The 15,728-nt window shown below is 39.1% G+C and overlaps 1 protein-coding gene across 1 annotated transcript in view; it reads left to right on the forward strand.

Moving 5' to 3' along the window:
• Positions 1-1,396: 1,396 nt before the first annotated feature.
• RAB10 (RAB10, member RAS oncogene family) overlaps positions 1,397-15,728 on the forward strand; it is a 69,203-nt gene continuing 54,871 nt past the window's right edge. Inside the window, exon 1 of the mRNA XM_019712713.2 lies at positions 1,397-2,249. Within this exon, the coding sequence (XP_019568272.1) occupies positions 2,123-2,249 (127 nt within the window). The 5' untranslated portion in view covers positions 1,397-2,122. The remainder of the gene's footprint in view (positions 2,250-15,728) is intronic.

The following is a 15,728-nucleotide window of genomic DNA, read 5'->3' on the forward strand; positions in this document are numbered from 1 at the left end:
AATTAATTAGGCTGTGTACATTTAAAAATCGTGACATTTCTAAAATGCTTTACAACACCAAGGCTTGAGTTAATAGACCTTATTTTGAAAAGAAGAACCATATTAACACTGAAGCTACTCCTAAGGTGCTCAAAGTTAAGGCTCTGAATTGATAAGAAACCCATGAAGCACTGACCATAGCTCATTTTGGGATTCCCATTGCTAGCCTATTTTAGAATTGCTCGTATTATCATAATAAGGCCTTCCCAACTGAAAGAATAATGTTTAAGTGACAAGACGAAAAAGAGTCATCACAGAAACAAAACGTAGAGTGAGATGTATTAGAGAAGACAAGTATCTTTAGTAATGAAGCTTTAGGGGTGGTTGGCAAGGAAGAACAGTAAGACAAGTCTTTAAAGAACAGGAGACTGAAATGGGTACCTGACTGCCTGAAAGACTAATTTTAATTACATATTAAACACACAAGCATTTGTGTGTGTGGAAATGCAGATTTGACTTCTTTCTTAATCTGTTTCTTGCGTTCCAGATGTCTCAGGGTTTCCTCATGTCAGGTGGAACCAGCCCACCAGGTTCTGGAGCTCTGAAACACAGATGATGGTAGGGCAGGAGAATGAATATTTAACCACAGAAGGAAGAAGAGGAAACGGGAGGTACAAATAAGACTGATGGGGAGAGAGGGAAGGAAGGCGAATGAAAAGGCAAGAGGAGGCAGCGTCGGTTGGGGTTGGCTTCACTGTCCTTCAATTTTGGGCACCGGTGGTTCAATTCTGGCGGGAGGGAGGGGACCTGCCTCGTCTGCATAGCGCTCTCGGGCTCTGTGTTCCAGAAGGACCGCCGAAGCCTGGAGCGGGTTCTCCGCGTGGGGCACAGCACCGAAGCTTCCCCTCGGTGGGGAGCTGCTCCCTGCGCCCAGGTGTTCCTCATTCTTCCTCTCCTCGCGCTGGAAGGCAGATTACATCATCCCAACCTGAGCAGCGTGGCCAGTTTCTCCATTTCAAACCCCTGCTCCCTTGAACGCCAACTCTTGCTCCTCAAGTAAACCCGAATGGAGCTCTAATGTTTCCCCTGTCACGACTAGCTCACGAGGGAGGTGACTCCAGCATGCATCTCCTTTTAGCAAAGAGGCTATTAAATGACCCAGGGCACGATTTTTTTTCTCGCCTTTACGAGCTCGCTACACAGAAACACACGGCCACCCAAGCCCGTCGCTGCGTCAAGACCAGCTCGACACTCGGGACACACACCAGCCAGAGCTGCCTCAGCGCAAACGTGAGGGCGACCCCGGGAGGGAGAAGGAGGGGGGTTAAGGGGCTACTCCAGCGTGCCGCGCCTGCGCAGTCACTAGGCAGCGCCTCCCCGCGGGGCGTGCTCGTAACGCTGCGCACCCTATCAGGCGGCCACAGGGAGCGCGCCCGCGGCCTCGCCCTCTCTCGCCCCTCCCCTCTGTCTTCTCTGTCAGGCCTGAGACCGAGGCCCGGAGATTCAGCCCACCTCTCCCCGCCCCCTCCTGGTCGCACATCCTATGTTGCGCGTGCGCAGAGGCGGACCGCAGGGCGAGGGCGCGAGGGAAGGGCGGGCGTACGTCCTTGCGTGCGTCTCAGGCAGCGCGCACGCCGGCGTGAGAGGGCACGGGGATAAGGGCTCTGGCCGGGGCGGCTTGGTTTCCTGTGGCTATGTAGCTGAGCTCGTCGGCTTGGGATCCTGGTTCGCTGCCATCACCGCGTTCTAGCGCGGACTTTCTGCTCGGGAGAGAGACTGTCCTCACGCCACCGCGCTCTCTTGACGGCAGAGCTTGATCGCTCGCCCGTGGGAGCGTCCCGGCCGAGCAACCCTGAAGGGGGAGGGGAGGCCATTTTGTCCCGACCGACTCCCCGGAACCGGGCGGAGCGGCTGGGAGAGGCTGCGGAGCTGCGGTCGCCGCCCTCGGAGGCAACGGACGCCGCCGCCGTCGAGGCATCCTCGACGAAGCCGTTCGTAGGTCGCCCGCGCCCTCTCGAGCCCTCCTTTTTCCCACGCTTCCCCGGTCCTCCGGCCTGAGAACACCCGAGTGAGGAGTTGGCCATAGTGAGAGGGACCGATCCCTTGGGGCCGCCGGCGGCGAGCGCCTGAGCCGCTCCTCCCAATGGCGAAGAAGACGTACGACCTGCTTTTCAAGCTGCTCCTGATCGGGGACTCGGGAGTGGGGAAGACCTGTGTCCTTTTTCGTTTTTCGGATGATGCCTTCAATACCACCTTTATTTCCACCATAGGTAAGACCTGTGGGAGGATGGTGTACGGGCTCTGTAGTTGCAAACCATTTTATTTATTCCAGACATCTTGCTTCCCCTAATATACGCCTTTGTCTCAGTGATTCCGATTCCAGGCGACCGACCCAAGTTACTGTTTGAATCAGCATGTAGCTTACTGGGGCGGGGTCTTCCCATGCTTTCCATCCGGTCTTTCGCTTTCGAGTCTCCCACTCTGCTCCGTGCCTGCTGTTACAAAATAGGCAACATTAACAACGTTTCAGAATCATTTCTATAAGCGACTGGACTGGCTTTTACCATATTTGTGTGGCGTTACTAGATGTACGATATTTGTAAGGTTTTTTTTTTGGTTTTTTTTTAGTGTTTGGGATTGAAGCACTAGTAGTCATTTGGTAAAGGCCTGAATTTATACTTAAGGGCAAAAAGAAGATTCCATGTGGTCGTAAGTTAGAGTAAACTTGAGGGTTTGTGTATGGAATAATGAAAGCAAATTAGAGGGGAAAAGTGAGTTGCTCCGAGTTGACTAATCAATCCATTGAAGTGTCAAACAATCGGAGGCTCTTCGTGCTTGGGGTGGGACTCGGGCATGTTTGCCTCAACAGCCTTTCTGAGAAATCAACAGAAGCAGTAATTGAAGGCAAATGATCAGTTTTCTGACCTCAGACCCGAAAGATTTATTTTACTTTACGTTAGAATTTACAGGAAAGTATTTTGCCAGTCATAGCCCTAGGACTTCTAATGTACTTTCACCTCGTGTTTCAGAATTACTTAGTGTGGAGATAAGAGCTAAAAATTGACCTTTTTAATCGGTTTCCCCGTTTAGGAAAAGGGAAGCCTCTAGGAAAGTCCCTTTTGACTCTGGTTAGAAAATTTAATGGTATTAACAGGAATTGTATTAAATGAATTACATGTGAAACCTGTTTCGTTAAATACCTTAAAGGACACATGGTTGCCTGTTACTTGAAGGCCAGCACTCAGCCTTGGGGCAGTGCAGTGAAACCCATTGTTAAGTGTCACTGGTTTTATATTTAGATTATTTAAAAAAGTAACTGTGGTCTTTGAATTCTGGCAATTGTCAAAATTAAGCTGATTTCAACCAATCTGTAAGATTATTGAAATCGTTGATTTGGATTTCTTACAACAAGTGTATATCAGCTACTTAATTTATCCTCATAAAACAAATTGTACTGAAATTGAATTGGGCAAGTGATCATTTTAAATTTTGATTTTTACCCCCCCTTTTTTGAGGGGGGGTTCATAGTAATTGTCATAATTATTTCCGAAGTAGCATACTGTTCTCTTGATCTGTCATGAGTTTAGTGAAACTTAGAACTTGTCTTTGCCTGTGGGTTAGCACTTCCTACCACTAAGTTTGCTTTTAATATTGCACTTTTAGCTCTAGCTGGATGGATCAGGTGGTTAGATAGTTCAGCAAATATTTACTGAGCACCTAATGCTAGGCACTGTTTTAGGCACTGGGGATAAGTGGTGAATATAGTAGACCCCTTTAGGAGCAATCTAGTGGGACCAATCACAATGAAGTGTGGAAAGTGCTACGATAAGGGTAAACATAAGGAGGAGGGGTGACTAGCCTAAATTGTGGGGGTGTCTCAGTTAGCTTGCATGGAGATGATAGGATATATAGGAATTGGACTAGAGGTGTGGGATTGGGACTTTTTGGGAAACGGAGCGTAGAATAAACCTGTAGTAAGATCAGGGATTTAATTCATGTGGTCGATTTGAACCTGCTTTTGAGAAGGGTGAGGTGGAGGGTAAGAAGCAGAGCATTGGCTCCATTTACTTCACTCGTTTTGTAATGGGTACACACTCAGCTAAAACCCAATCCTGTAAGATGATGTAACCTTTTTGTGTAGTCATTTTACTTGGGAAAATGTGTGGTCATTTTGGATCAAGCCTGCTGGGTTGGAATCCTTGTTATCTAGTTGTGGGACTTTCGCAAATAACGTAACCTTTCTGCTTCAGTTTCTTCTTTAGTGTTAATAATAGTACCTACCACATAGGGTGATAGTTGGGAGGATTTTATAGGTCAGTGAGAGTACAGCACCCAGCATAGTGCCAGGTACGCTGGAGGAGCCTATTAGCTATGTAGAGAATATGTGACCCTGCTGTTCAAGGGTGGCGGCCCAAGTTACTTTATGGATTGAATGCCCTGCACACAGTGGCCACCCAAGTATTTCAAAGTGCTCTGCTGAACAATTTCACTTTCGACTCTGAAACTTTCATATTGATATAAAAAGGTTTCATATGCTTGATTTTTTTGTTTGTTTTTGGTTAAATAGTATGTTGAACAGTATAAACAGCAATGAATAAATATGTAAAATTGAATGCAGCCAACACATGTATTCGCTCTGTGGGCAGGTTTAGAAGTCTACTATTGTCTTAAACCAGTGCTGTCCAAGAAATATAATGTGAGTTACAAAGATATTTTTAGTAGCTACATTAAAAAAACATAATTTAATGTAGTTTTGCTCATTTTATTCAAAATGTTCTATTATGTAATCAAGACGGGAAATTGTTGAGGTAGTGCTCAATAATCACATGTGGCTACTGGCTACCATGTTGGACAGGGCATGTCTAGATGTCTAAACTAGCCAACTGGCTAACGCGCAGGTGGCTAGAAATACTTGGAATGTGTACTGCTTTTCGGACATTTAAATTTTATCAGTTGGCTAGGGTTGTTTCTTTTTTGTTGTTGCCTTTTTAAAAATCTAGAGCATTCTCTATCACTGATAGTGAAATTTGAGTTGTTACCTGGTTGTGAAAACCTCCTGAGGTTTGAATAGAGCTAGTTACCTCTCAGGTATTCAGAAGGGCCCAACTGTCAATATGAGGAAAGCCCTCATTATTTCAGACACTGTCATGTTAGTTAGTTACTGGTTATTGATTCTTGGAAGAAATAATTTTTATGGGCTTATGGTGCTTACAGTGCTCACAAAGATTACTGTATTTAAAATGTTCTGTGTACTATTAATTTCTACACATCTGTGTCAGAAATTATGTAAATATTTCTGGTCAGATTTATTGCAGGCAGTTGCAAAAACAAATTACACTAACCAATCTCAAAGTGAATTGAAGGGCACTAGAATATAAGCTGCATAAGGGCAGAGATCTTTTTCTTTTTTGTGTTTGCTTATAGATACAAAGCACCTAGAAGAGTCCCTCCATTTCATCGGTTCATGATAAAGAATGACCGAAAGCAGGCAGACAGATAGTACACTCAGCATCCTCTCATATAGAATTGGGGCTGGTTTTAATATTTTCCTTTCTATCTACTTTCTGACCATTGTATATGTGATGTAGGCTGGGCTCAGATTTCACTTAAGAATATCAGCTGATAGAGTAATTTTAGGGTAAAACTGGTCTTGGAAATTCAGGGATTGGGACGTATATGCTAAGGAGTTAACTGGTTTTGGATGAGCAGATTTCAGTGGTTGATTTGGCCATTAACCTTCTTGGCAGTATGAGCTCAGGAAAGCATTACCCTTCAGTGATACGGTAGTTACATGGATTTGTTCAAAGCAGAAATTTTTAGTTGACTGTTTTACTGAATGTGCTACCTTTTGGTGGTGGTAATCCTACTTCTACCCCTAGACTTGTTTTTCCATAGGGGATATCCTTCATTGGGAAATGGAGTCTCTGGGCTCTGAGCTAGAAATTAAATTGGTAAAGCCTCTTGCCCCTAGAAGTGCATCCTTTTTGTTGCCTTTCTGAGTGTTTTTACTAAGTTTTGAAAGAGTAGGGTGGTTCCACTAACTTGTATTTAAGAACTGGCTGATTAATTGAACTGAGCCCATTTTATATGGAGAGGTCCCTTTTACAGAAATGAGCAAAACTTGTGTCATTATAAACATGTCTCTGCTGTGATACTCATGCAGGAGTGGCTCATGCTGCAGGAATGCCAGAGTGCCTAAGGAATTTCTTTCATTTGAACACATGTTTTAGGATTGCTTAAAAACCATCCAGACATTTTCCCAAAGAAGATACACAAATGGCCATTAAACCCATGAAAAGATGTTTCAACATCACTAATCATTAGAGAAATGCAAGTCAAAACCATTATGAGATGTCACTTCACACCTATTAGGATGACTGACTTATCAAAAATGAACTTTATCATGTAACTGTCTTTTCAAGTCCCTGCTTTCAGTTCTTTTGGGTATATACCTAGAAATGGAATTGCTGGATCATATGGTAATTCTATTTTTAATTTTTTGAGAAACTCCATATTGTTTTCCACAGTGGCTGCACTGTTGTACATTCCCACTTGTACTGCACCAGGGTTTCAGTATCTCCACATCATCACCAGCAGTTGTTGTCTGTTTAGCAGCATTATTCACCAGTAGCCAAAATGTGAAAACAATCCAAATGTCCAAGGGATTAATGGATACACAAAATGTAGTATATATGAGGTGTGATTTAAAAATATGGTGAATGTTTAAATTTAAAAAAATTATTACAGTAAAAGACACATTGCCATTAATCCCCCTCAAAATACTCTCCCTCGCTTTGAACACACTTATCCCATCGTTCCTGCCACTTTCTGAAGCAGTTCTGGAAGTCCTCTTTCATGAGTCTCTTTAGTTGTGCTGTCATGGCTGCCTCGATGTTCTGAATCGATTCAAAACGTTTACCTTTCATGGTCATTTTGACTTTGGGGAAGAGCCAGAAGTCGCGCAGTACCAGATCTGATGAATAAAGTGGATGAGGACACACTGTGATGTTTTTATTTGACAGAAATTGCTGTACTAGGAGTGATGTGTGTCATGGAGAGTTGTCATGATGGAGGATGAAACCGTTTGCCCATTTCCTGTTAATGCATTGATCGTGATGCATGATTTATGACACACTTTAAAAACACATTTTCTCTCAACTGTAGCTCACACCGACTGACTGCACCGAACATGTTGAAACTTGTCACACACTGTTACTAAGGTTCAACGCACTGCTTCTCATATTAAAGATCTCTGCCTTTCCGTTGGGTGGCACTCAGCAACATCATTCACCATATGTTTTGATCACACCTCGTACATATGATGGAACATTATCCTTAAAAAGGAATGGAATTCTGATGTAAACTACCACAGTGTTTGGAAACACTGTACTATGTGAAACAGGCCAGACACAAAAGGACATATATTGTGTTAATAAGGTATATGAGGTGCCTAGTATAGACAGATTTAGAAAGTAGAGTAGTGGTTATCAGAGCATGGGGACTGGGTCATGAGGAGTTACTGCCCAATGGGTACAGAGTTTCATTCTGTTAATGGGGAATTATTGCTTAATGGGTACAGATTTCATTTTGGGAAGGTGAAGAAGTTGTGGAGATGGTTAGTGGTGATGGTTGCATAACGGTATGAATATATTTAATGCCACTGAATTATACACTTAAAAATGGGTAAAATGCACAAAAAGCAAATACTGTGTGATTCCACTTACATGAAGGTATCTGAAGTCAAATGAATAGAAACAGAAAGCAGAATGGTAGAAGGTAAAATGATAGTCCCCCAAGGGACAGGAGGGAAGGGAAAATAAGGAGTTGTTTAATGGGTATAGAGTTTCAGTTCTGTGAGATGAAAAAGTTCTGGAGATCAACTGTGAATATACGTAACCCTATTGCACTATACACTTAAAAATGGTTTAAATGGTCAATTTTATGTGTATCTTACTAAAAAAAACCCCCCAAAACCGAACAAATAAAAACTATTTAACACTTAACCCAGCTCTCTGAAAGAGCCTTTGATCACAGACAGCTCCTCACTGTACCAAGTGATAGCAGCTATGGTTAACCAACAGTCGTCGCGTCCAGAGGCTTCTTTATGGTACTTGCCTGTGCTGTGGTATCGCTGGTCTGCACATCTAGCTACTGAAGGCAGGTTTGCTTTTTTGTTGTATCACGTAGAACTCCTTAGAATGTTAGGGTCATGGAATATCAATGCAGGAAAGAGTCAAGAATTACTTCACTGGGGAGGTGAAGTAATTTCCAAAAGATTGTATGGCTAATTAGTGAAAGAGTTTTGACTAGAATCCAGATCCAACCCTGTTCATAGCCATGTTTCTCATTCTAAGAATTTCATTGTTTTGTTTGAAAAAAGTTGATCAGATGAATCTCCTCGTCAATTTCAGTTTGAAGTGTGGAGTTGCAGTATTTTTGTTTTGTTTTTGTTTTGACAGAGTGGAGAAGTAACAAGTCAGCACCAAATAGCAAGGGGTTTGTTCAGGTTGCTTGTTCTTTGCAAATCTAGGCTATAACATAGGAGAGCTGAGCTGGTAATGTTAGGGATAATTATTTTCTTTTCAAGAATCATGGTGTATAATGGTGTGCAAGATGTGGCAAAGGAGATACTGATATTCTTGTTTCGTTTGTAAAAGGGAAAGTATGATAGGAGAAATAGTGGCAATCTGTTTCAGCTTTTAAAAATACAAATTTGCCCAGTTAGTGCTGTTGCAGCATCTATGGTGAATGGAGAAGCAGGGGTTTTGTTGAGTGTTAATTTATAGTCCTTATTTAGCACAAAATATAAATTGTTATTAGCTAACGTGATCTGCATGGGATAACTGCTTATGGAGATAGGTCATAAAGAAAGAGTTTAAAGGAGCTACGTGTTGAGGTTAATAGAACATTGTCTGAACATATTAAACTGATAAAAGTCTTGTAAAGGTCATGGATTTGCTTCCTTCAAATAGATGAATGTTGGGGATTAATGGAATAAGTCATTCGGATTGTAAGAATAGGAATTTGAAAAGATTAGAAGAAAATTTTGGTGAAGGAAACTTATCTGAAGGGAAATCTGAAATAAGAAAAAAATTTTCTCTGATGACAGTGCCATATATTTTGAGTTACAAGCAATAGTGATTGCTTGATATTTATCCTTCCCAGAGATGAAAGATGATAGGTTTTTGAGGAAAACAGCAACTAGTGATGGAACATTAAGTTTCCAGTATGACCCAGAAACAGAGTATCCAAGGTTGTAAAACAGAAAATGGAAAAAACCATTATTCTGGAGACCCAAAAAGTACAGTGTATCAAATCAGAACAGAGGACAGCCTTGATTTGTTTCTTTCATATCAACAACAATGCTTATGCAGACTTTTTTTTCATTGAAATTTTTATTAAGACAGTTGTAAAGTCACATGCAGTTGTAAAAAATAATACAGAGGGATCCCTTGTAAACTATTCATTTTCTCCTAATGGTAACATTTTGTGAAACTAATATAATATCACAACCAGGATATTGACATCTGTGTCAGTACACCATTCTTATTCGGATTTCCCCAGTTTTACTTGTACTTATTGTGTGTATGTATGTAATCGCTACAGTTTTATTACTTGTGTAGGGACATGTAGCCACCACCACAATCAAGATACTGGACAGTTCCAAGGGACAAGCATCCTGGCTATTCTCTTAGAGCTACAACCCCTTTTCTCCCTTCCTCCCATTCTCCCCTCCAAATCTTTGTCCTCCATTTATAAAATGTCATTTCACAAATGTAAATGGACTAATACAGGATGTAATTTTTTGAGATTGGCCTTTATTCGCTCAGCATTAATTTCATAGAGATACATTCAAGTCATGTGCATAAGTAGTTCTTTTTTATTGTTGAGTAGTAGTATTACGTGGTATGCATTTACCAGTTTAACCATTCACTTGTTGAGGAACATCTGGGCTGATTCCAATATTTATTTATTTATTTATTTATTTATTTATTTATTTATTTATAAATGTGTTTTTCCAGGACCCATTAGCTCCAAGTCAAGTAGTTGTTTCAATCTAGCTGTGGACGGTGCCGCTCACAGTGGCCCATGTGGGGACCGAACTGGCAGTCTTGGTATTATGAGCATCGCGCTCTAACCAACTGAGCTAACCGGCTGGCCCCCGATTCCAATTTTTATAAATAAAGCTGCTCTGAATATTTGTATATAGGTTTTTCTGTGATCATGTTTTCATTTCTCGGAATACATGCCCAGTAGTACAATATTGGGTCATATGGTAAGTGCACATGTAGTTTTATAAGAAACTACTAAACTGTTTCCAGAGTAGCTGTACTGGTGAACATTCCCACCAGCAGTGTGTGTGATCTAATTCTCTGCACCCTCACCAGCATTTTGTGGTGTTACTATTTTGTTTTTTAGCTGTTCTGGGAAGCATGTAGTGATGCTCTCATTGTGGTTTTAATTTGCATTTCCCTGATGGCCAGAGGTGTTGAAAAAATCTTTTTATCTTTATATCTTTATTTGCTATCTGTATATATTTTGGTGAACTGTGTTCATGTCAGTTGCTTATTTTCTAATTGGATTTTTTTTCTGTTGAGTATTGATAATTCTTTATACATTTTAGATACTAATGTTCTGTTGGATATGTGGTTTATACATATTTTCTCCCAGTCTATATCTTGTCTTCTTTACATAGGCTTTCACAGAGCAAAATTTTTTAATTTCGATGAAGTCTAACTTATTTTTCTTTTTATGGATCATGCTTTTGATCTAAAAGATCTAAGAGCTCTGTCTTATTCCTAGGTCCTGAAATTTTTTTTCTAAAAGGTTTTAGTTTTACCTTTTACATGTGAGCCTATGGTATGTTTTGAGTTAATTTTTGTATAATACAGCAGGCTTTTTTTACCTCATATACTTAGTCAGATGATACAGGTGTTCTGAAGGCTTCAGATTCTGTGTGACCCTGTAGGAGTGGAAGTTGGCTTAGTGATTGACTCTTTTGTAATAATTTATACTGTGCTTTCTGAAGTTTTAAAAATTAATTTTTATCAGTGATATATACACATGTTTGAAATAAAATATTGCTAAAAGATTTACGATAGCAGAAAAAAATAATCTCTTGTCCTAACCTCTCTCCACTCCTAGTCCTGCTCTTCAGAGGCATCCCTTAGCTCTTTATGCTGTTATGTTTGTCTGTATTTTCAAAAGATAAGCTTATATAGCCATCTCTTGAGTCATTAATTTAATGTTAGATGAGAATTTTAACCTTTTATAATCTCATCCCACTCTTCATCCCAGTTTTTTGTTAAATTGATATCCAATGGTTACAATAATATGCCCATATAAATATTCCTTGTCAAGCCAAATAGTCTTCATAACTATTTCCTTTTCTCTGAAGTTAAAAATTCCCTTTATTTGATGAATTTCCTTTTACCTATTGTCAGATCCTCCAACAGCCTCTCAAAATGATTTTGTACACAGTCAAACCATCAGAAAGGTATTTTCTTTTTTGCTTTTTTTTTTTATTCTTGGACATCGCTCCTAGATATTTTCTCCTTGCTTCAATTATGGGTAGGTTATTAACTAGGCCTGTTGCACAGCTATTGCCTTGGGAATTCCCTTAGGCTCTCTCTTGTGTGTGATACTGTTTTTGGTTTACTGCCTGGGAGCATGTCATCCTCTAGTTTCTTTTTGCAGAAAGGGTGCATGGCAAAGGAAATTTTTTGAAACTTTCCGTGTTTGACAAGGTCTTAATTCTTCCCTTTAACTCAACTGAAAATTTGATGGCATAGGATTCTAAGTTGAAAACAGTTTTCCTTTAGGATTTTGAAGGCGTTGCTTTATTATCTTCTAGCTCCTGATGTTGCTGGCAAGTTCAATACCATTCTGATTCTCTGTCCATTATTTGTGGCTTAGTTTGTTTCTGGAAGTTTTTAGATTTTTAAATTTTTTGAATTCCTTGTAACAGATTTCGCATTGATGTACCTTAGTGGGTGGGTCTTTTTCTTTCTTTTTAAAAAAATAAATCCATGGTTTTGGATACATGGTGGGCATTTTCAGGTCATTTACTTCTTGAAGTTTACTTGTGTTCCACCTCCCTCCCCCCGTAATTTTATTCCCTATATTTTCTGTTTTTAATTGGATGTTGGACTTCCTGGATTGTTTGTGTAATTTCCTATTTTCCAGCTTTGTTAATTTGTTTTACTTTCTGGGAGATTTCTTTGACTTTATCTTTAAATTATTCTATTGAAGATTTTATTTCAGCTGTCATATTTTAAAATTTCTACTAGCTTTTTTCTTGTTTCTTATTACTTAAAATTTTTTTTTTAATATTCTGTTCCTGTTTCATGAATACAGTATCTTTTCTTAGCAGATAGCTTGTTTGACATTTTCTTCTATTTCTTGTCGTTTTCAACTTCAAGTTTTTGATGGTGCCCCCACCGCTGTTTGTTTTATTCTATGTTTTAGAGGCCTTCTCAAATGATTGGTGATTTCGGGGTGTGCATTCATAATTAAGAATTGTCCATTAAAAAGATGTTTGCAAGCTCTGTAAGCATGTGCAGGGCTTTTAAATCTCCGTATTTTCAGTCTCATCCCCAAACTCCGTTGAGCCTCTTGTTCCTGAATTTCAAGTGTGTCTATTTCAGATTTTCTAGAGAATAAACCTTTAGACTCCTGCTAGGTCTCGAGGAGTGATAATATATGGCTACAGAGATGGAAGCTCGGTTTTGGGGTGTTGTTATATAAACCTTTAATCAGACCCTCACTTTCTGCTTGGTATCTGATACCTCCTATTGCTAAACGTTTCCAGGGTTCTGAGATATGAATTGGCTTCTCATTGGTACCTTCTTCAGTGATACCGAGGTCATAAGCTTTTTTGTCTTCATTTATGGTGGTTAGAGTTAGTGTCTATTCATTGAAATGAAGGTAGAACTTATTTATATTTCTAGTTTTCCTTATTATTTTGGTGTGACTTTGGAGAGAAGAGGTCACAGAGGTCTTTATTATCCTAATTAGAATTCTAAGTAATTTTTGACCCCAAATGATTTTTGACTCCTATTTTTTAACTCATAACATCCAGTAGAGTTGAGGATGGATGATATTTTGCAACTGTTTTTGTATGTATCCAGGCCATCCTCAAAATACTGATATTTTTTGTTATTTAGAAGAGTCAAATGAAGGTGTTAGGAAGTCTGAGTAGTTCCACTGCCATTTAGAACAGCGTCATTGAAAGGAAACAGCTTTAATTTAGATGTATAATTCTTGACTGCTTTACTTGGAAAAGGAGTATTTCTGCTTTTTGAACAAAGCATGACTGTAGTCTTAAGTTTCATTTTATGCTCTTAATGCATACTATTTTATAGGATACTGAACAACAAATGATTCAGCAAATTCGTATTCTGTCAGGATTGCAGTGGGTCCTATGTATTACAGCACTTGGCATTGAATGATAAGATAGCTCACTCTTGACTTACTGGTTCAAACCTAGTAAACATACATACAAAGTGTGATTGTTGGGTTATTCTACCTCTTTATATAGTCTTAGTCTTACAGAAATGGCTTTGCCTTTCTTAAATTAGATGTTAACAAATAAATGTGAATTTTTAAAAATCCAGTAGTGTCTTTTTACATATTTTTGTGTGTGGGGACATATGCTCAGCATAATAAATGTGTAAGAGTGCTATGAAAGGTAAATGTAATATCAAAATAATTGTTCAAACATTAGCTCTTTGGCTAAGTGAATAAGACTTCTAAAAACTTTCCTTTTTTTTTCTTCTCTTTTTCTTTGGGAACAGTGCGTTTCTCCAGGGCCCATCAGCTCCAAGCCTTTGTCCTTCAATCTAATTGTGGAGGGTGCAGCTCAGCTCCAAGTCCAATCACCATTTTCAATCTTGGTTGCAGGGGACGCAGCCCCCTATCCCATTCGGGAATTGAACCAGCAACCTTGTTGTTGAGAGCTCGTGCTCTAACCAACTGAGCCATCTGGCTGCCCCTAAAAACTTTTCTTTTGGAAAATTTCAAACGTACAGAAAAGTTAAGATTGTTATTAGAGTGAATTATTACAGTGTTATTACAGTGAATCCCCTTATATCCTCCCTCTAGATTCACCAGTTTAACCAATATTTTGCTCTATTTGCTTTTATGTCTTAGGAAAGTTTAGTTTGTATATAACATGGTGTATGATTCAAAATAGATTAAAGATCTGAATTTCAAGGGGAATATAGTTATTAAAAAATGAACTAGGATATTAAGCTATAAGTCTTTGCATTGCTGTTGATTTTTTGTAAAAATGAGGTTTTACAATGCGTTAGGCACTCTCTCTGAGCACCAGGGGTGCAGTGATGAGTAGTATAGGCTTGGTTATTTCCTATAAGACACCTTATTTTTCTCTTGTGTTTTATCTTACATAGTTATGGTTGCTATACCTCAAGAAAGATACTGAATTTTAAACAACCAGCTAGCAACACTATATTTATCTAGAGAGTAGTCTTCCATCAATCTCTAAATACAATTCAGACCAAAGCAAATCTTATATTTACAAATCCCCTAAAGTAAAGCCACAGTACTTGGTGTTTTCTTAGTGCTCTACTGACCCTGATTTTTGACCTTTTTTATTAAGCCCAAAGCAGTTGAGAAGCAGCAGATTTTTGCTGCTCTGCAGGTAACATGTCCAGCCAGTAGAAAATGAGACCAGATAGACATTTAGGGAGGAGACCTGAAAACTAAAATGAAGATTAAAGATTGTATTACTTACTGTACCATACAGTTCCAAATTTGTGAATTGATGATTATGTGACCAATCAGAGGAAATTCTTATATCATCAGTAGTCTCTGTCAAGATCGGAAGTTTGATATATTTTGCAAACATGATGCAAAATGACTACGTTTTAGTACCATCTGTATAATCAGACTAACTTCAGTGGAATCGTTTTTCCACAAGATGCTGGATAAGTGATTGATTTTAAAATAACAAAAATAACTTATATTCAAAAATATATTTTAAATTGGAATGCATCAATGGAAAAGTAAAGCCTGAGGGTGAATATACAAACAGAAAATAGGAGCCTGGATAAGGTAAACTTAAAGATTTATTCACCAGTTCTCAAGTACTAGGATTGTCGGAGGGATGTCTTTGAAATATGAACGAACCGGTTTTGGGGATAAACATAAGGATTTTTCCATATTGAATAATACCTTTAAAGAAGTAATCTCACCCCAATAAATTAAAAAAAAAAAGAAAGAAGTAATCTCTGTTTTAAATGGGTTCAAAAAGGTTTTGCACAGATATGTAAACGTCAGAGCCATAAATAGCATCTTGGTGATACTGGCTTATACCTAATTTAAGATGGACTTCCAGGTCAGCCATGCTCTTAACTAATATTCCTCCTTCAAGAGTAGTGGGCTTTGTAGATCTTAGTCAGACAAGGTTTGGCAGTCTGTATTTCTCTATACAATAAAATATGCTAATCAAATATTTAATAGTACTGTCTTATATACCAGCAGTAACTATAAATTAAACAACATGTGGACTATTTGTGGAGCTGTTTGTGACTCATGGTTGATGTGTGCTTAAGGGAATACAAATAATTTTAATGTTTAAAATTATTAGTTACACTGATAAACTCCAATGTTACTAATTTTTACACTGTACACAATACAACTTTCCCTCTTCAATTTCTCTTCTGAAAAATTTTCCTTATTTAGATGTTTTTATGAGTAGGTGCCACAAATTACTGCACATTTACAGA

The sequence above is a fragment of the Rhinolophus sinicus genome, linkage group LG05 (assembly GCF_036562045.2).
Source record: "Rhinolophus sinicus isolate RSC01 linkage group LG05, ASM3656204v1, whole genome shotgun sequence".
NCBI classification, from domain to species: domain Eukaryota; kingdom Metazoa; phylum Chordata; class Mammalia; order Chiroptera; family Rhinolophidae; genus Rhinolophus; species Rhinolophus sinicus.